Below are 22,568 nucleotides of genomic sequence, written 5' to 3'. Positions count from 1 at the left end.
TACTTTCCACAAGAAGTGCTTAAGTGTACCTATATCTGTAAAATACTTCTGACAAGTTATAGTGATATGTTAAAGGTTTTAACCTGTGATGGAGTAGGTGCTGAGACCCCCTTCACAGAGGTGCATGCAGTGTTCAGATTTACAGAAAGGGTATGAGGTTGATTTAGACACACAAGCTCTAGAAAGTCCCAGGGCAATAGAACTTTTTATCCTTCTCACAATTTAATAAAATATGTTTGACCTGGCTAGTACATTTACCATTTGCTAAGGCAATAATAAAAAGCAACTACACAAACACATGTATAGAGCTAACAAAATATCCACCCATTTACTCCCATGTTTATCAGCTATAAAGGTTCATAACAAGCCCTTGAGGAGTCTGGCATCTGTGTATCAATTGCCTCCTTTTCTACAGGGAAAACTGGTATATAAGCAATAAATATTAGAGCCTTAGATAATGAACAGCACATGTGATGTGGAAATTAGGAATAATATTTATAAGAATCACTATTTACCCTTCACCTTTCTTCAATGTCTTTAATCTATTACATTATAGTATTGGTCATTTATCTTTTGAGTTGTGAAATGAAATCGGATTCTGGAGATGGCTTCTTATAACCAGACCTGGTTTAGTCTTGTTGGCTTTAGAGTCACTGCCCCTCTACAGTTATGTGTTTTTTCAGTTCTCTTTCTTGTTTATATTCTCTCCCTTTTGGGTAATATGTTGACCATAACAATTATAACTTTACATCAGCATCTACAAACTCCAATGTACTATTTCCTAAGAAATTTAGCAATCTTAGACATGTGTTTTTCCTCTTGTACTGTGCCCAAACTGCTGATCATTACTGTGACTGGTAATGAATCCATATCATTTAGTGACTGCATCTTCCAGCTATATTTCTATATCTCTGTTGGGAACACAGTGTTCTATACTTTGGTACTCCTGTCATTTGAAAGATACATTGCCATCTATCACCCCCTCCAATATAACTCTATCCTGCCCATCCAACTATGCAGGAAACTTGCGTCTTGTGCATGGATATTGGGGTTTCTGGAATTCATCCCAGTGATTTTCCTAATTTCCCAGCTGGACTGGTGCAGTAGCCATGTTGTCATTGATCACTTCTTCTGTGATGGTTCTTCATTATTACGTTTAGCCTGCTCTAACACTGATGTGGTTGAGAAGATCTATTTTAGCTTGGCATCCATCACTATTTTAGGTTCATTTCTTCCCACATTTTCTTCCTACTGCTTCATTATTGCATGTGTCTTACGTATCCCATCATCTACTGGGAGATTGAAATTGTTCTCCACTTGCTCCTCACACTTCATTGCTGCTTCGATTGCTTATGGAAGTTGTATCTTTATATATGTTCGCCCAGCAGGAAATATCTCTACCAGCTGTGAGAAAACTGTTGCTATCTTTAACAGTATTTTAGCTCCACTATTACATCCATTAATTTATGCCCTAAGAAACCAAGCAGTCATACGGGGCATTAAGCTTACGTTAAAGTCAGTTAGATGTGGCCATTACACTTGAAAATGCAAAGCTTTCCAAATGTTTTTCATATCTATGATTTAAATAGATTATTAATATTTTTGCTGTTATTGTTCATGTTAATACAGAGGGAATAGGCATAGTATGTATGAGGCAGGAGGCAAGAATTGTATTCACATCAAGCATTAGAAAGCAAAAGTCTCTGTTATAATGAACTATGATTATCAATTATAAAATAACAATTTTGGTTCTTTTTTTTGCTTTTGCTTGGTAGAAAGGGTCTTATAGTGGAGCTTTGGAATTATCAACAAATACTGGAGAGAAGCAAAACACTAACTTCAGTATATACAGTGGGGATCAAAAGTTTGGGCACCCCAGGTAAAGATGTGTATTAATGTGCATAAAGAAGCCAAGGAAAGATGGAAAAATCTCCAAAAGGCATCAAATTACAGATTAGACATTCTTATAATATGTCAACAAAAGTTAGATTTTATTTCCATCATTTACACTTTTAAAATAACAGAAAACAATAAAATGGTGTCTGTAAAAGTTTGGGCACCCTGCAGAGTTAATATCTTGTGCTGCCCCCTTTGGCAAGTATCACAGCTTGTAAACTCTTTTTGTAGCCAGCCAAGAGTTTTTCAATTCTTGTTTGACGTATCTTTGCCCATTCTTCCTTACAAAAGTCTTCCAGTTCTTTGAGATTTCTGGGCTGTCTGTCACGCACTGCTCTTTTAAAGTCTATCCATAGATTTTCAATTATGTTGAGGTCAGGAGATTGTGAAGGCCATGGCAAAACCTTCAGTTTATACCTCTTGATGTAACCCCCGTGGATTTCGAGGTGTGTTTAGGATCATTTTCCATTTGTAGAAGCCATTAGTGTTGGGAGCGAATATTCGAATTTCAAATTTTTTGCGCAAATATCACAAATTTGCGAATTCGCAAATATTGCGAATATATTCGCTATATATTAGAAATTGCGAATATTCATTTTTCCGCATATGCACATATTTGCATATGTGAATATTTGCATATTCGCATATGTGAATATTCGCATATTCGCATATGTGAATATTCACATAATTCTTCTTTTCACTTGTGGGCCAATTCGAATGATGCAAATACACGTGTCAGAGGTTATCAACAACATCCCTAGCAACCAATAGTAAAGTTGAATATTTGCATATGTGACTATTCGCATATGCGAATATAACAAATACACAAAATTCGCGAATATAGGACAAATATACGTCTATATATTCGTGAAATATCGCAACATTCGAATATGGCTAATGCCGCTCATGACTAGAAGCCATCCTCTCTTTAACTTCAGCTTTTTCACAGATTTAATCAAGTTAGCATAAAAAATTTGCTGAAATTTTATTGAATCCCTTTTTCCTTCTACTCGTGAGATGCTCCCTGTGCCACTGGCTACAATACAACCCCAAAGCATGATTGATCCACCCCCATTCTTAACAGTTGGACAGAGGTTCTTTTCATTAAATTCTGTTCTCCTTCTTCTCCAAACGTACCTTTGCTCATTCCGGCCAAAAAGTTAAATTTTAACCTCATTGGTCCACAGAACATGTTTCCCAAATGCATCAGGCTCGTCTATATGTTCATTTGCAAAGTTAAAATGCAGATTTTTGTGGTGAGGATGTAAAAGAGGTTTTCTTCTGATGACTCTTCCATGAAGACCATATATGTACAAGTATCTCTTTATAGCGGAATAGTGTACCACAACTCCAGTGTCTGCCAGATCTTTCTGGAGGGATTGTGCAGTCAAACGTGGGGTTTGAATTGTTTTTCTCACAATCCTGCAAGCTGTTCTGTCTGATATTTTTCTTGGTCTTCCAGATCTTGCTTTACCTTCCACTGTTCCTGATGACTGCCATTTCTTAATTACATTCCGAACAGAGGATATTGACATCTGAAAACATTTTGCTATCTTCTATCTTAGACAACTGCTTAGAAGAACCCATGGTGCTGATTGTTGTGGCAAGGTCAGATGAGTCTGGGCAGTTAAAACCTTTGAGATTGACATCACTTGGTCTTCCCAGTTGATGATTGAGAACAATCCATGACACTGGCAGGTCTCAGCTTTGCAAAGGGGGCAGTGCATACTATAAATTCTGCAGGGTGCCCAAACTTTTGCAGATGCCATTTTTTTGTTTTTTGTTATTTTGAAAGTGTAAATGATGGAAATAAAATCTAACTTTTGTTGACATATTATAAGAATGTCTAATCTGTATTTGATGCCTTTTGGAAACTTTTTCCATCTTTCCTTGGCTTCTTTATGCACATTAATACACATTTTTACCTGGGGTGCCCAAACTTTTGATCCCCACTGTAGACTTACTAAATTCTCCCTTGCCTGGTTTTACTTTCTCAACCCCAACATATGTATACTTCATCCTCACCAAGCCCTCTGACATATGTATTGGCGTTGGGCAATTTGCCAATTCAAGTAAACAGATTCTCTATCTTATCATGAATAGATCAATAAAACTGGGAGAACTTTCTACGGTTATGTTCTCATGGGGGAATGTCCGCACTGAAAATCTCGACATTCCCCTGACAGTGCTAGGACTGCTCGGAAATGGGCTGCCTCATAGACGGCAAAGCATTTCAATGCAGACTTCGCAAAAAGAATAGACATGTCTATTCTTTCTGTGGAATATGATTTTCCATGCCAAAATCATCTGGTGCTGAAATTCTTCCATGTGAACTGTTCAGGAAAATCCTATTGAAATCAATGGGACTCTGCTGCTGCGGAATCTCCATCTGGACTTTCAATGAGGAATTCTGCACGGAAATTCCATTTTGTGAACAAATAGCCTATCAGGCTTTGGATTGAGCATGTCAAAGATGTGTATTGTTGATTTCAATGGGATTCTGCTGCCCTGTGCGGATGGCGGAATTTCCACTGCAGCAAATCCCGATTCCGCCATCCTGCGGAATGTCCGTGTGGAATTCTAATGTGGAATTCTGCACGGATATTCCATCATGTGAACGTAGCCTTAACTGGGAAAACTCCAATTCATTTCTATTTCAGTTCTTATTCCATAAACTTTGAAAACCATGGCTTTACTGGCACAAGCTAAATCATAACTCATCCTCCTCTTATTCTTTACAGTTGTATCCATAAATCTAAAGTATTTTAAAAGAAAACATTGTAATACAGAAACCTTCCTACAATTTCCTCATTTCCTAAACACCCAGATTTTTTAAGATGCATCTATAACTTCTCTTTTTTGCCCAATACTTGTTTCTTTTGTTTGTTTTCTTAACATTCTTAAATAAAGAATTAAAATAATCTTACATTGATAATTGCCTAAAGAATTTCAGTGTGTTATGAGTGTCAGTGTATGAGTGTTAGTTTATGTAGTCCATATGGGTTTTCATTGACCTTCATCACTGGACAAGCTTGTGTTTACTTACTGTCCTGTGCCACTACAGAGCGAAGTTCGCTCCCATAGACTTGTCTTGAGGGGGTGGGGCATGATGTCACGGGGAGGCGGGGTCATGATGTCACGATACTCCAGGCCCTTTATCGCGCGTCAACTTCGCTCTGTGCAGCAGATGACACGGGGTGCTGCAGGGGAGATCGCGGGGGTTCCCAGCAGCGGGACATCCATGATCAGATCCTTTGGATAGGGATAAGATGTCTAGGGGCAGAGTACTCCTTTGAGGACAAGTCCAATTTTAGTTTTTTCACTTTCATTTTTTTTCCTCCTCCCCTTCTTAAAATCATTACTCTTTCATTTTTGCACCTACAGACCCATGTTGTTTTTGCGTCACCAATTGTATTTTGTAATTATATCACTTATTTTATAACAAAATCTGTGTCGAAACAAGAAAAAACTTATTTGAAAAGACGTCAAAGACGCATTGCATCGAGATTGCCCTGGACATCTCCCCTTTTTTTGGTGAAAATTCTTCTGTGGGACAAAGGTCCGGTCCTGTCCGAGTCACATTGGAGGCAAAGTGGGGGAGCTGATTGCCATTTTCTCAGGAATGACACAACATGTGTAACATCTTCTTTGTGTATGCTTTTTAGACTTACTGGACCAGGTTTATTAAAGGAGTCATCTAGTTGTTACGCCTAGCGCTCCGGGTCCCCGCTCCTCCCCGGAGCGCTCACGGCGTCCTTCTCCCTGCAGCTCCCCGGTCAGCGCTGACCGGGAGCGCTGCTCTGCCATGGCCGTTGGGGATGCGATTCGCACAGCGGGACGCGCCCGCTTGCGAGTCGCATCCCAGGTCACTTACCCGTTCCCGTCTCCTGCGGTCATGTGCTGGCGCGCGCGGCTCCGCTCTCTAGGGCGCGCGCGCGCCAGCTCCCTGAGACTTAAAGGGCCAGTGCACCAATGATTGGTGCCTGGCCCAATTAGCTTAATTGGTTCCCACCTGTTCCCTGCTTATATCTAGTCTCCTCCCTTGCACTCCCTTGCCGGATCTTGTTGCCTTAGTGCCAGTGAAAGCGTTCCTTGTGTGTTCCTTGCCTGTGTTTCCAGACCTTCTGCCGTTGCCCCTGACTACGATCCTTGCTGCCTGCCCCGACCTTCTGCTACGTCCGACCTTGCTTCTGCCTACTCCCTTGTACCGCGCCTATCTTCAGCAGCCAGAGAGGTGAGCCGTTGCTAGTGGATACGACCTGGTCACTACCGCCGCAGCAAGACCATCCCGCTTTGCGGCGGGCTCTGGTGAAAACCAGTAGTGGCTTAGAACCGGTCCACTAGCACGGTCCACGCCAATCCCTCTCTGGCACAGAGGGTCCACTACCTGCCAGCCGGCATCGTGACAGTAGATCCGGCCATGGATCCCGCTGAAGTTCCTCTGCCTGTTGTCGCCGACCTCCCCACACTGGTCGCCCAGCAAGCCCGACAGATTGCCCAACAAGATCACCAGCTGTCGTACTTGACCACCATGACTCAGCAACTCCAGTCGCAGCTACAGCAGATTCAGTCTCAGCTACAGCAGCAGCAACCATCTCCTCCGCCAGCTCCTGCACCTCTTCCGCAGCGAGTGGCCACTCCTAGCCTCCGCCTGTCTTTGCCGGACAAATTTAATGGGGACTCTAAGTTTTGCCGTGGCTTCCTTTCCCAATGTTCCCTGCATCTGGAGATGATGTCGGATCAGTTTCCTACTGAAAGGTCTAAGGTGGCTTTCGTAGTCAGCCTTCTGTCTGGAAAAGCCCTGTCATGGGCCACACCGCTCTGGGACCGCGATGACCCTGTCACTGCCTCTGTACACTCCTTCTTCTCGGAAATTCGAAGTGTCTTTGAGGAACCTGCCCGAGCCTCTTCTGCTGAGACTGCCCTGCTGAACCTGGTCCAGGGTAATTCCTCCGTTGGCGAGTACGCCATACAATTCCGTACTCTTGCTTCTGAACTATCCTGGAATAATGAGGCTCTCTGCGCGACCTTTAAAAAAGGCCTATCCAGCAACATTAAGGATGTTCTGGCCGCACGAGAGACTCCTGCTAACCTGCATGAACTCATTCATCTAGCCACTCGCATTGACATGCGTTTTTCTGAGAGGCATCAAGAGCTCCGCCAGGAAAAGGACTTAGATCTCTGGACACCTCTCCCACAGTCTCCACTGCAATCTGCGCCTAGGCCTCCCGCCGAGGAGGCCATGCAAGTGGATCGGTCTCGCCTGACCCTGGAAGAGAGGAATCGCCGTAAGGAAGAGAATCTTTGTTTGTACTGTGCCAGTACTGAACATTTTCTGGTGGATTGCCCAATCCGTCCTCCACGTCTGGGAAACGCACGCTCGCACTCAGCTCTCGTGGGTGTGGCGTCTCTTGATGCCAAGTCGGCTTCTCCACGTCTCACGGTACCTGTTCGGATTTCCACTTCAGCCAGCTCTCCCCTCTCAGCCGTGGCCTGCCTGGACTCTGGAGCTTCTGGGAATTTTATTCGGGACTCCTTTGTGAATAAATTCCGGATTCCGGTGACCCGTCTTGTCAAGCCACTCCACATTTCCGCGGTCAACGGAGCCAGGGTGGACTGTACCATACGTTTCCGCACGGAGCCCCTTCTTATGAGCATCGGATCTCACCACGAGAGGATTGAACTTTTGGTCCTCCCCAATTGCACCTCGGAAATTCTCCTTGGACTTCCCTGGCTTCAACTTCATTCCCCAACCCTGGATTGGTCCACTGGGGAGATCAAGAGTTGGGGGTCCTCTTGTTCCAAGAACTGTCTAAAACCGGTTCCCAGTAACCCTTGCCGTAACTCTGTGGTTCCTCCTGTATCTGGTCCCCCTAAGGTCATTAAGGACTCTGCCTGCCACAGGAAATGCCCCTCCCCCCCTCCCAGTTCCATCAGGCAAGCTTCTGTGTCCCCTCATGGCCCTCGTCCTGGTGTCACACTGCCCCGTGCCAGGTCCCGCCCTCTGCCCTCTCTCCCCATTCCTACTCCTGCGGTTCTGCCTGCCGTTGAGGAATCCCTCCATCCTTTCCCGGTGTCCTCATCCCAGGGGAGGCAGTTACCCGATAAAGAGAAGGGGAGACCTAAGGGGGGGGGTACTGTTACGCCTAGCGCTCCGGGTCCCCGCTCCTCCCCGGAGCGCTCACGGCGTCCTTCTCCCTGCAGCTCCCCGGTCAGCGCTGACCGGGAGCGCTGCTCTGCCATGGCCGTTGGGGATGCGATTCGCACAGCGGGACGCGCCCGCTTGCGAGTCGCATCCCAGGTCACTTACCCGTTCCCGTCTCCTGCGGTCATGTGCTGGCGCGCGCGGCTCCGCTCTCTAGGGCGCGCGCGCGCCAGCTCCCTGAGACTTAAAGGGCCAGTGCACCAATGATTGGTGCCTGGCCCAATTAGCTTAATTGGTTCCCACCTGTTCCCTGCTTATATCTAGTCTCCTCCCTTGCACTCCCTTGCCGGATCTTGTTGCCTTAGTGCCAGTGAAAGCGTTCCTTGTGTGTTCCTTGCCTGTGTTTCCAGACCTTCTGCCGTTGCCCCTGACTACGATCCTTGCTGCCTGCCCCGACCTTCTGCTACGTCCGACCTTGCTTCTGCCTACTCCCTTGTACCGCGCCTATCTTCAGCAGCCAGAGAGGTGAGCCGTTGCTAGTGGATACGACCTGGTCACTACCGCCGCAGCAAGACCATCCCGCTTTGCGGCGGGCTCTGGTGAAAACCAGTAGTGGCTTAGAACCTCTCTGGCACAGAGGGTCCACTACCTGCCAGCCGGCATCGTGACACTAGTGCCGACTATTCCTCCTAGGCGGGACATTGCTGCGGCAGGTGATAGGCTGAGCGCCGTGTGACGATCCATGCACACAGAAGATAGAAGACGGGACCGGAGGACCGATCATCTGTAGCAGCGCTCCGGGGAGCACAGGAAGGTGAGTGAAAGTTTATTTTCATTTTTTTTCCAGACTGGGCAAACTGGAGGAGGAAAAGTCGGCACTGGAGTACTCCTTTAATCTGATACATAAATGTGCCTGATTTTTAACTCCTTTTTAAGCAGCTCTGCCCTAAGGACGAAGAAAATTTGTTCACTTTTATCACTTTTACCACTTTTAAAACTTAACTTTTATTATTGACAAAATACTATTTGTGAGTGATAATTAAGAAAGAGATTTAAAAAAACAGCATATCACCGCCATGTTATTCACATATTGTTTATTGCTACCCAGCATTCATAATTGCACTTCAATCCCTGGGCATACCTGGAGTGCATGCCCAGGTTTACGGTGGTAATGCTGAAAATCTACAACAAAGCAACAAATCTGCAACAAACCTAACATGTTTCGTCACAATATGTGACATCTTCAGAGGTCAATGGGGCAATGATTTTTGACTCCAACATGAGAGATGAAAGCTGAGCTATGATCGTTTGCTATCCATCTGACCCATTTTTGTCTCAGACAGATTGGTAAAACTAAACCACTATCTATGCATTATGATTTTTAGTAGTCATCTGATGAAATCACAGGCACTTGCCATAGGAACGTATAAGAATGGTTTAAATGTATTTAACCTAATTTGTATTAAAACAATGGTTGTAAGAGGTGTGGGGTGTCAAAGAACCTGTACAAAAGCAATTTCAATGAGGTTGCCATTGTTGTGGCCGATGTTCCCCTCCACATTTTTTGAGTAGTGGAAGCAGATCTCACAACCCATTTCCAGCATAACACAAACATGTTAAAGTACGTTGAGTTTGTGGGCCAAGGTAGTATAGTGAAATCATTGCCAAGTTCCTCCAACCACTCCCTGGTGATCTGAGCCCAATGTCATGTAGCATTCTCCTGTAGAAAGATGGCAATGATACTGTGGTGAGGAAAGACCTCCTAAAGATATTGGTGCATATTGTCGCCTAACAGGTCCCTATAGTGTTCACCATTTAAGAATTGTGGTATGATGACCAGCTGTCCTGGGGTAGGCTAGGAAATCACTCCCCAGACCATGACACTGCCACCTCCAGCCTGTTAGACTCCAATTGTGCACTCATGGTATACAACTTTATTGTGTTACACCAGACCCAGCCATCCATATGGTTAAGCAGGAAATAGGATTTGTCACTCCAGATGGCCTACTGCCATGTGTCCATAATACATAGAAGTATTTCCTGGGCATATGTGAGGTGCTATATGTGATGGTTAGGGGTCTTTAGGAACACTTTTCTCAGTTGTTGGCTGTTAATCCCTAGTTTATGCAACATACTCTGCATGGTTTTTGTATTAATTTGTCAACTTGTCCACTGTTATACTACTGAGTCAGTTGGTCAAGTGTGGTATGTCAGTGCTGAAATACTAAACATGCCAACCGATGCTTGCCTCTTGGATAAACAGGACAAGGCCTGCCCCTGTGTGATCTTCTGTCTGTTCATTGGTACATGTGCTGCTGTTTCAGAAATACTGGCACCACACCTCTACGCCCAACAATCTGACCCCAGTCAAAGTCACAGAAGTCACCACATTTACCCATGGAAAATGTAGACTTCTTCGGTGCACAGGAGAGGCCAACACATTATCTGTGAGCCATTCATGACGTGGCACCACATGGTATCATGTTATTGGTCAGGCACCAGCTGTTCCTACTTCAGTGTGTAAATATTATATAGGCCTGATTATTGCATTATAGATTATAAAAATACTTCAATCCATAGGGACTTTGAAATCACCATAATGATTTATATAACCCGAGTCAGATGTTTTTCATATAGGATTTTATGTAAAATATAATACTATTAAAGTGTTCCAGAAGCTTGACTAGTTTTAGATACAAGTGACCAGGTCGGTTTCGTATAAAGTTCCTTACAAGTACAGAAGTGACTTCAGTGGTTTGCTTCTCAGAGGTAGAGAGGTTTTACATGAGATAAAGTCCATCAAGACAGGAACCCACAGCCACATCATTTGTGTCCCAATACATATTGGTAAACTGGATTATGAACTGTGATGAAATAAGTAGCTTTTTTCTCAGTGTTCAATCTTCAAACCTCAAGACGTTTTCATACTTCTATAAGGTTACAGAGAAGTGACTTTGCATCCACCCTATCAGAAGAAAAAAATCATATCTATAACAGTCGAAATTATAGTTTTAGGGTCTGTTCAAACGGGTGGATTTTGCTACCATTGATTACAATGAGTCGGGGGAATATGAGCAAATCTGCCACTATTGCAAATTTTTAAAGTCAATTGTAGGAAAATCCATTGTGGATTTTCTGCAGCAAATATGCAGCACAGAATTTGCAGGAAATCCGCCCATGTGAACAAACCCTAGGGAAGGTTTCACACAAGCATAACACAGGGGCATTATCACATCTGCATTATACCCACAAGCTGTTAATTCGGGTCATTGGACATGTAAACAGTTCAGGTCTGGACTTGTGGCTCTAATACTGTAAAACCGGCCTAAAGAAACAATTTATTGGATCTCAGAAAATCAGTTTTTAGCCTTTTATCAGCCATTTTTCTATTCACACACAATTTTTTTCAGCCATCTTTTACCCTTTGTCCATTTTATGATTTAAAATAAGGCTCAGAAAATGGTGTGTGAATTCTCTAATGCATAAGAGTCCTTCATTATTGAAATCTACTGACCACTTTCCTAGTCCAAAAACCTGTAACCTTTTCAGCATAAGAAAAAAAGTGGGGTGTTGGGATTGCTAACTTTTTTGTACAACCGTGTAATATTCCAGACAACAGGGCTGAAAGCCAGTACGCACAGTGCTCCTTTTAAAGGAAATCTGTCACCAGTGTCACCTGCACTAACCTGTCGGTACCGACAGGTAGTGAAGGTGACACTGATGACAACAGGGATCTCCGGTAATCTTCTCTGTTAGCTCCAGCTCCGGGCACCCGGCTTGGGGCACGGGTGGAGCTTAGTGACGTCATCGCTGCTGGTACCAGGATCCGGGACCCAGCAGAGAGCAGCAGCGGTGACGTCACTAAGCTCTGCCCGTGCCCCAAGCCGAGTGCCCGGAGCTGGAGCTAACAGAGAAGATTACCAGAGATCCCGGCCACCGAACGGGACAAGGTAAGTACCGTTGTCATCAGTGTCAACTGCACTACCTGTCGGTACCAACAGGTTAGTGCAGGTGACACTGGTGACAGATTAATGTAAAATATATTTGCTGCCGACACAGCTGAGGCAACCATGTTAATGGATGAACCCACAAGTTATTAAGTATAAACTACTGGAAACATGGATGCTTACTGTTTCAATGGTGGGTGCATTACAAATATACTGTGCTATATGTTTACTTATAGGTAACATTTTCCACAGCATTTGCCTTCTAAGGAACAACTCTTAATATGCTGCTTAGCTTTCCAGGGTATATGCCTAGAAGCTCTCCAACCTCCCTTACTGAATGTGCCATGAGAACCTTTATTCTTATGCTGATGCTTATCTTATGAGTATGATAGCAGATAATAACTCTACAGGAATGTATAAGTACTTTCTTAACTATATAACTATAGTGCTTATAGTGCCATAACTATAGTGCGTATAGTGCCATAACTATAGTGCTTATAGTGCCATAAGAAAATATGTGTATACCCTCACATTTAAATACAGGGGTTGAAAAAGAAAAAAACTTGAAACCCCAATTTTTACATAGCCATATTGAATTTTTCCTGACACACCTGCTATCACCGGAAATGTCCCCCTTTCTTCTCAGTCATGTAGCCCCATGGGACTTCTGCCAAATCGTGATTGCTGTAGTTTCAGGCAAGTCTCGGGATAGGAAGGTGCTGTAAAAATTTATATCAGATATCCTGCCACCGGAGGGAGATTAAAGTAACCTTTAAATTTTACAACTGTAATTTTATGACCATTTACAGTAAAAAAAAAAAAAATGCTACTTTATGGTCAACATTTCTTGCCTTTAAAAATGGTCATCTTTGCTTGAACATTTTTAAACTATTTTTGGCTGTTTCTTTAAGGCTTATGGATTATGGATTATGGCCTAATGGCCAATCCAAGCAGGGGTTGATATATCATATGTGTAGAGTGTGCAGCTGCACAGGGGTCTACTAGGTAAGGACTGTGCCACTAGGTCCTTTAAGAAGCACTCCAGGTTGTTGTTATTTTTACCCATATCATGCATACTATCACTATTCCTACAGCACCATTTGTTTTATTTCAGCATAGGTGCATTCATATGGTTCATTACAGTACCTGGGTCATGTGATCCCCAGTCTGACCCACAAAATATCCCAGTGTTTAATGTGTTAAAAGTAGTCTGTCCCGGGTAAGCTAGCTTCCTTTAACTAAAGGATCATCATTGTATCCCTTATGGCTGTCCACAGACCTCTTCCACTAAGATCTTTATGCTGCTGCTGATGTAGCTTGGTGGGATCAGTATAGATTGTTGCTATACACCTATTTTGAGGCTGTTTTCACAAGTTGTGTTTTTGTTGTAATTTTCCTAGAATCATGGAAAAATTGTGCCATTTAACTGTGATTGCACAAATCGATGTAAAGCATTATTATAACCACGGTTTTGGAAAATCACAGCATAAAATGGGCAAAACACACTAAAAAGTCAAAAAAATGAAGTGAAAACACATGAGAATGTAGCCTGAAGACTTTCAATCTTCATAAAACACTTTGATTGTGATTTAAGTTCAAATCACTTTGCCTTGTTGCCATATTTCTCTAAAAAATGCACTTTGAATAAGAAAGCACATCCAAACTGCACATGATGTGAACTGACCCCAACCCTCTTATGAGTCTCAGCAGTTTAGGCTGCTTGCTATCCAGGTGATCTCACTAGGAAAACTGCAGTGATGAGACTCCACCTATTCTCTCTGCAAAGCCAAGACCTTCATGGGAAATGTAAAAAGCATTAGGAAATAATTTCAGCAGGAAAATAAAAATCAATATGGCTAAAAACCCATACATACCACATCAGCTAAAACAGGTAAGCACAAGGCATACACAAGAACCTCTACATTATTCTCTAATGCTGTCTATGCTGCACTATATAAGCAAAAATAAATTCTGAGAGTGCTTTTTTAGATGCAGCTTCCTACTGTCTATGTCTATTAGATTGCATTAGACTATTCATGCACTATTTCTCCCGTTACTATGTTCCGTCACAAAATAACGGCCGTTATTAAAAATGGGCTATAACGGGTTAAAACGGCCATTAGAAAAATCCCATAGACTATTATGGGATTTTCTAACGGCAGCATAGGATTTTGTAACTGCCGTTTTACTGCCGATTTTCTGACGGAACTTCGAAAGCGGAGTAATTATGTAGTGTGAAAGGGGCCTTATATGCTCGTCAGGAATACCTTTAGTTGGTCAGTAGTAAGGACAAATCCAGATATACAGGAATGTTTAATGTCTAAATATGTCCAAGCTTTATGTTGTTTAAATGTAGTTCTCCAAATTTTGCTAATTAAAACCAGATGCTGATACATATTTTTTATTAATGTTTTATTATCAGATTTTGTTCTATTTTATGTACATGATTATGAGGGTGGCCATTTTAGCTGAGCAGCATTTAGATACATGCTTTACAGCATCCACAAAAACTTGTGGTCTAGATTTGACAACTATGGAAGAGTTTTCAATGCATGCTCTGTGATCCTTGCAGAGGGCAATGTGCAGGGATAGTAAACTAAACAGTGATCTTTACAGAATAGGAAGTATCAGCTTAATACTAGTAGCAGGATTTCTAGATTATTTTTGTCAGATAGTGATGTGGAAAATAAAAAGAAGCCACCACAAATTCTTAAGAAAAGATGCTAGACATAAAAACTTGATATAAACCATAGGACATTCTGATCAGCTTACTTCATGAATTGGCTTTGACTCTTCAGCCTCTTTCTCTTTATCTGTAGTAGAAAAGGGGAAACAGATTCATCATCGCTTATAATCTTAAAGGGGTTCTCCAGTGAAAAACACTTTTTTTCTTTAATCAACTGGTGCCAGAAAGTTAAACAGATTTGGAAATTACTTCTATTTCAAAATATTAACCCTTCCAATACTTATCAGCTGCTGTATACTATAGAGGAAGTTATTTTCTGTTTAACCCCTTAAGAATCAAGCCCATTTTCATCTTAACCCCTAAAGGACCAAGCCCATTTTGACCATAAAGGGGTACTATCATGCTGACAACTTATCCCCATCTAAAGCATAGGGGATAAGTTGTCTGATCTCGCACGCAGCACCTCGCTCTCATCAGGCCCCAAAGCGAACATCACTCCAGGTCTGATGACTGCCGATCACGGGGCCGGAGTATCGTGACATCATGGCTCTGCCCCTCACTGTAAGTCTATGGCAGGGGGCGAGACAGCTGTCTCGCCCCCTGCCATAGAATTGCATTGAGGGGCGGAGCGTGATGTCACACAGGGGCGGGGCTGTGACGTCACGATCACCGGCCCCGTCATCAGACCCAGAGCGAATGATTTATATTTCCATCTACAGACCCATATAAGGGCTTGATTTTTGCATGACCAATTGTACTTTGTAATGAAACCTTAAATTTTACCCAAAAATATATGGCGAACTCAAAGAATAATTTTTTTTAGCGAGCAAATTTAAATGAAAACCACAATTTTGCACACTTTGGAGGGTTTTGTTTTCACACTATACACTTTACGGTAAAATTGACATGTTTTTTATTCTGTGGGTCAATACAATTAAAATGATACCCATGGCTAGATACTTTTCTATTTTTGTACCGCTTAAAAAAATCTCAAACTTTTTGTAAAAAATTAGTAATATAAAATTGCCCTATCTTGACCACCTATAACTTTTTCACTTTTCCGTATATGAGGCGGTATGAGGGCTCCTTTTTTGCGCCGCCATATGTACTTTTTATTGATACCACATTTACATATATAACACTTTTAGATCACTTTTTATAACATTTTGGGGAATAAAATGTGACAAAACAACCTGCATTTTTGGATTTTTTTTATTTTTTACGTTTACACCGTTCACTATATGGGATCATTAACATTATATTTTGATAGTTCGGACATTTATGCACGCGGCGATACCAAATATGTTTATAAGAAAAAATAATTACGCTTTTTGGGGGTAAAATGGGAAAAATCGACAATTTTCATTTTTACTGGGGGAGGGGATTTTTTATTTTTTTTTATTTTTACAGTTTTCACCTTTTTACACTTTTTATGTCCCCATAGGGGACTATCAATAGCAATCAGTTGATTGCTAATACTGTTCAGTGCTATGCAGAGGGCGCTATGCATAGCGTTGTGGGCGATCCGATCATCTATTTTAACATGCGCATTGCCGCAGATGCCGTGATCTATATTAATCTCGGCATCTGAGAGGTTATTGGTGGACATCTGCGCGATCACAGATGTCGGCCATTATCGTCAGGTACCTGGCGGCTGATTGTCATCAGCACCTGCAGAGTATGACGCGAGCACAGCTCCGATGCTCGCGGTCACACACAGGACATAAATGTACGTCCTGGTGCGCTAAGAGACTTTTAAATACATAAAGAGAATCAACACGGTAAAGGAGGAGAGCATTTTTAAAAGAAGAAAAATTACCACAAGAGGACATAGTTTTATATTAGAAGGGCAAAGGTGTCTGAAGTAATATCAGGAAGTATTACTTTACTGAGAGAGTAGTGAATGCATAGAATGGCCTTCCTGCAGAAGTGGTCACTGCAAATACAGTGAAAGAGTTTAAACATGCATGCGATAAGCATAAGGCTATCCTTTATATAAGATAGGGAAAGGGACTATTCATATTATTCAGACTGTTGGGGAGACTAGATGGGCCAAATGGTTCTTATCTGCCGACACATTCTATGTTTCTAAGTACCACCGCACCAGGACATACATTTATGTCTGTGGTCATTAAGGGGTTAAGGACCAGAGCATTTTTTGCACATCTGATCACTGTCACTTTAAGCATTAGTAACTCTGGGATGCTTTTACTTTTCATTCTGAATCCAAGATGTCACATTTAGGAAGCCCCTATGGTGCCAGAACAGCAAAAACAAACAAACAAAAAAAACACATGGCATACTATTTTGGAAACTACACCCTACACTCAAGGGACATAACAATGGGTACAGTGAGCCTTAACAACCCACAGGTGTTTGCCAACTTTTCGTTATAGTTGGATGTGTAAATAAAATAAAAAAATCACTAAAATGCAGTTTTTTCCCCAAATTTTACATTTTTACAAGGGGTAAAAGGAGAAAATGCCCGCCAAAATTTGTAACCCCATCTCTTCTGAGTATGGAAATACCCCATGTGTTGCCGTCAAGTGCACTGTGGGCGCACTACAATGCTCAGAAGAGAAGGAGTCACATTTGGCTTTTGGAAAGCAAATATTGCTGAAATGACGACTTATCATTAAAGTTGGATGTGTAAATGAAGATTTTTTTTTCACTAAAATGCTGGTGTTACCCCAAATACCCCATACATACCCCATATGTGGATGTAAAGTGCTCTGCGGGTGAACTACAGGGTGGGCCATTTATATGGATACACCTTAATAAAATGGGAATGGTTGGTGATATTAACTTCCTGTTTGTGGCACATTAGTATATGTGAGGGGGGAAACTTTTCAAGATGGGTGGTGACCATGGTGGCCATTTTGAAGTTGGACATTTTGAATCCAACTTTTATTTTTTCAATAGAAAGAGAGTCATGTGACACATCAAACTTATTAGGAATTTCACAAGAAAAACAATGATGTGCTTGGTTTTAATGTAACTTTATTCTTTCATGAGTTATTTACACGTTTCTGACCACTTATAAAATGTGTTCAATGTGCTGCCCATTGTGTTGGATTGTCAATACAACCCTCTTCTGCCACTCTTCACACACTGATAGCAACACCGCAGGAGTAATGCCAGCACAGGCTTCCAGTATCCGTAGTTGGGCTTTTGGAGAGATAATCTGTTTGGAAGGGAAGTCGGGGGCCATGTCCATTTACAAAGCCCCCATGGTGCCAGAACAGTGGACCCCCCCCCACATGTGACCCTATTTTGGAAACTACACCCCTCACAGAATGTAATAAGGGGTGCATTGAGCATTTACACCCCACTGGAGTTTGACAGATCTTTGGTATAGTGGGCTGTGCAAATGAAAATTAGATTTTTCATTTTCGTGGACCACTGTTCCAAAAATCTGTCAGACACCTGTTGGGTGTAAATGCTCACTGTACCCCTTATTTCATTATGTGAGGGGTGAAGTTATTTCATTATGTGGGGGTGGTCCACTGTTCTGGCATCATGGGGGCTTTGTAAACGCACATGGCCTTCAATTCCAGACTCATTCTCTCTCCAAAAGCCCAATGGCGCTCATTCTCTTCTGATCATTGTAGTGCGCCAGCAGAGCACTTTACATCCACACATGGGGTATTTAAAGACTCTGAAGCAATTGTGTTACAAATTATGGAGGTCTTTTTTCCTATTACCCCTTTTTAAAATGAAAAATTTGGGATAACACCAGCATTTTTATTTTCATTTTCACATCCAACTTTAGTTTCCAATGTGGGGTCGCACGTGGGCATTTATTGTTTTGCGTTCATGCCAGACCCGCTGTAAAATCTGCCACCCCTGTGCAAATCACCAATTTAGACCTCAAATGTACATGGTGCACTCTAACTTCTGAGCCATGTTGTCCACCCGCAGAGCATTTTGCGCCCACATATGGGGTATTTTAGTACTCAGGAGAAATTGTGTTACAAATTTTTTATACTAACATTCTGGTGTAGACCCTAACTTTACCTTTTCATAAGGGGTAAAAGGAGAAAAATCTCCCCAAAAATGTGTAACGCAATTTCTCCCGAGTACGGAAATACCCCATATGTGGCCCTAAACTGTTGCCCTGAAATACGACAGGGCTCCAAAGCGGGAGAACGCCATGCGCATTTAAGGCCTAAATTGAGGATTTGCATCTGCCACCAAAATACCCTACGGCAGTGTTTCCCAAACAGGGTGTCTCCAGCTGTTGCAAAACTCCCAAAATGCCTTGACAGTCAGTGGCTGTCTGGCAATACTGGGAGTTGTTGATTTTTTACAGCTGGATGCTCTGTTTTTGAAACAGTGCCATACCGGAAATGTTTCCTTTTTATTAGGGGAGGTAACTGTGTAGGGGTAAATGTAGTGTTTTACTTTTTATAATGTGTAGTGTAGTGTTTTCAGGGTACATTCACACAGGCGGGGGGTTCACAGCGAGTTTCCTGCTAGGAGTTTGAGCTGCAGTGGAACTTTTGCTGCATTTCAAACTTGCAGTGAGATACTCACTGTAAACCCCCACCCGTGTGAATGTAGCTTGTACATTCACACGGGGGGGGACATCCAGCTGTTGCAAAACTGCAACTTTCAGCATGCCATTTGGCTGTCCATGCATGCCGGGGGTTGTAGTTATGCAACAGCTAGAGGCACACTGGTTGCAAAACACTGAGAGTTTGTTACTTGACTCAGTATTTCACAACCAGTGTGCCTCCAGCTGTTGCAAGACTACAACTCCCAGCATGTACGGTCTGTCAGTGCATGCTGGGAGTTGTAGTTTGCAACAGCTGGAGGAAAACTGGTTGCAAAACACTGAGTTAGGTAACAAACTGTGTTTCGCAATCAGTGTGCCTTCAGCTGTTGCAAAACTACAATTCTCAGTAAGCATTGACCGCCGAAGGGCATGCTGGGAGCTGTAGTTATGCAACAGCTGGAGGCATACTACTACATCGCCCAGCATGCCCTTTGGAGGTTTGTGCATGCTGGTTGTTGCAGTTATGCAACAACTGGAGGCACACTTTATCATAGAAAAAAAAGTGCCTCCAGCTGTTGCATAATTACAAGTCAAGGCATGCACAAACAGCCAAAAGGCATGCTGGGAGTTATAGTTTTGCCACCAGCTGTTGCAAAACTACAAATCCCAGCATGCCCTTTCTGTGTGCATGCTGGAGGTTGTTACTTAGCAACAGCAGGAGGCGAACAACTCACCTCCTGTTGTATCCTGCCGCCACCACTAAGGACGCTGCTGCAGCCGCCGCCCGGGGGCCTCCGCCGACACCGCTGACTCCAGAGACCCTCCATGTCGATGCCAGGGACCCCTGCCTGTCTCGATGGAGAGGTAAGGGACTCCCAACTTGCCCGATTGCCGCCCGATCACCTCCCAGCAAGCTTGTTGATTGATCAGTCGTCCGGACCGATCAATCACGCGATCATGAGGTGGCACACATCACTCCTGCTGGTAAAGGGTGACAGGTGGCGTCTCGGATGCCACCAATCACCCTTTTTTCCGGGTCACCAAAGAGCTTATTGACCCGGAATCGCCGCTAATCGCCGGTCTGAATTGTCTCAGGACCCCCCCAGGGGTTTGCACGGGGTGCCTGCTGAACGACCTCAGAAGGCATCCCGGTCCCCGCCCGGCGAGCGGCGGGGTCCGGAATTTCCATGGGTGTACAGGTACACTCTGAGTCCTTAAGTACAAGGGAGCCAGGGCGTACCTGTATGCCCTGTGTCCTTAAGTGGTTAAGCAAGCATTTGTTTCTATGACACATACAATAAGGTACGATCATTACATGACTAAATGGGACAATTTCCCAAGGAGGCCTTGGGAAATTGTCCCATTTAGTCATGCAATGATCGTTTATGGGCCTCCACTACTATGTCCACACCAAGGAAGTCCAACTTAATTATTCTTTCCTGTTCACATAACAAATAAAAAAACTTTGCCAGTGCTATTATCCGGGCTCTGTTTTGTGGTATTTTTAGTATGATAGTTTCATGTATCGTCTGACATAATGAAAAAAAACAGCAATTTATAATAAATAATAGGTGTTATTACTATTTGCTGTTCAGGGTCCTGCACAGGCCTATATCTAGCCATGAAAGTATGACCAGAACAAATAAACCATTCTTTAAATCTTCAGCACTGATGTAATGTGTACGGCTGTAGTTGCAGAAAGTAAATCTTACCTTTCATGGGCAACAGAGCCCAGTAGAGTAAACCAACAATTACAATCAACACAGCTATACCAGCACCAACTCCAATAGCTATCAACCACAGTAGAGATCCCGCTGAGGATAAGAAATGTCAAAGGTTTAATTAGAAGAATAAAACGTTAACTGTAATTAAAATTACCGACAACATTATGAAGCTACGTACGTGCCACCACCATGATCTCAACTTCTGTGCTCTTAGGTGACAGCAATGAACGCCCCTTAATCTCTGCTGTGTACTGACAGATGTATTTGGTAGAGGAAGTGCTATTGGATTTCTTCATGTTGACGGTTAGTGCTGCTGATAATTGTTTGTATGTGGATACACTTATTATCTCATCTCTATTTTTGAGAAAGTGGAATGTAGTTCTTTCATACACTTCAGGGGCTCTACAGTATAGAGTAACATTGCCTCCATCCCAGATTCTACCACTAGGAGGATCCGAAAACAAGAAGGGGGGGCGCAAAGGATCTGTCAATGAAAAAAAAAAACAGAAACATCAATACACCACAAAAGTATGTTGTTATCATGTATGACCACAGTATGCCCTCATGACACCTAACAAAAGACTGTTAACCACTATGCTTTTTAATACATTGGGGGAAATTTACTTTAGATTGTGCCAGATGAAGAACAGCAAGATTTGGGGATTCATTCCGGTTGCCTTACTTCACTATAGAAAAGGTTACCTTTCTGAAGTGTTGAGATACAGCAGGCATATTTGTGTCCTGAAAATAGGGGACCACACAGAACAGCATGGCTGGCCAGATGCAGAGCCCAGACTCCAAGTTGTATACCCCTGAACTTGGTGAATTACATTTTCCAACCTTAAGGTGCCTATACACCTTTAATAGCTGATAGCTAAACATTCATTTAGCTGACAGCTATCTCCCCTGATCCCCCCATACACTTGGGGCTGAATATTCACGTGTTCTCAATGGAAAGAGGGGAGGTAAGCCACTGCCAGACAGCGCTTACCTCTTCTGATATTAGAAAATTGTAGAACTTTACGTTTATATGGAGATCAAACTCAATTGACCTACAGTAAAACCAGAAAACCCATTTGACTCTTTGCAAGTGGAGTTACACTTTTTATGTCGATACAATTGAACAATGATTGACAAAAATGATAAAAATTTTCATCTTACCAATTACATAAATCTCTTTTGGAAGACTCTGAGTGGATGGGATCTCTCTGTTACTCATTGAACTCCAGTACATACAAGTATATTCCGCTTGATTTGCTTTTGTTAAGTTGTGCAATGAAAATATTCCTTTGTTTAATGATGGCTCTTTCAATTCAATTTCCTCCTTGTAGAAGCGGTACATGGTAACATAAACAGGTGATGGAGCTTCACATTCCATGGTTACATTTTCTCCATTTATAAACGTTGAGAAATAAGGCAGGAACTTTAAAATTGGGGAGGTAGACCAAGCTGAAAAAGGATTTCATACTTAGTTTCAAGAACATAAAGATTGTACAGTATTAAAAAAGCACAAGTAACATATATCACACAGTAACTTTCAATAAGGCAAGAATTGCATAAATTATTAATAATAACAATAAGGCAGAAAATAAATATCAGGGGTCAGACTCCACCAATTGGACATTAATGAAATATCACTAGTAGTAAATTTCATCAAAGAGGACGTGTGGCC

The 22,568-nt window shown here is 42.6% G+C and overlaps 1 protein-coding gene across 6 annotated transcripts in view; it reads right to left on the bottom strand.

Annotated features, from left to right (window-relative positions):
• Nucleotides 1–9,128: 9,128 nt before the first annotated feature.
• LOC130277384 (Fc receptor-like protein 5) overlaps nucleotides 9,129–22,568 on the bottom strand; it is a 113,446-nt gene continuing 100,006 nt past the window's right edge. For 5 of the 6 annotated variants that reach the window (XM_056528068.1, XM_056528049.1, XM_056528040.1 and 2 more), the window contains exons 5-9: nucleotides 22,058–22,345; nucleotides 21,075–21,380; nucleotides 20,885–20,986; nucleotides 14,761–14,801; nucleotides 9,129–11,006 (exon numbers count right to left, since the gene is read on the bottom strand). In XM_056528068.1, coding sequence (XP_056384043.1) covers nucleotides 10,980–11,006; nucleotides 14,761–14,801; nucleotides 20,885–20,986; nucleotides 21,075–21,380; nucleotides 22,058–22,345 — 764 coding nt within the window. In that variant the 3' untranslated portion in view covers nucleotides 9,129–10,979. Of the gene's footprint in view, nucleotides 11,007–12,599; nucleotides 12,732–14,760; nucleotides 14,802–20,884; nucleotides 20,987–21,074; nucleotides 21,381–22,057; nucleotides 22,346–22,568 lie in introns of all 6 variants that reach the window. The other variant, XR_008845457.1, reaches the window with a different exon arrangement.

Source organism: Hyla sarda, chromosome 1 (assembly GCF_029499605.1).
Source record: "Hyla sarda isolate aHylSar1 chromosome 1, aHylSar1.hap1, whole genome shotgun sequence".
Taxonomy (NCBI): domain Eukaryota; kingdom Metazoa; phylum Chordata; class Amphibia; order Anura; family Hylidae; genus Hyla; species Hyla sarda.
This window is presented reverse-complemented; position numbering and strand designations above follow the sequence as displayed.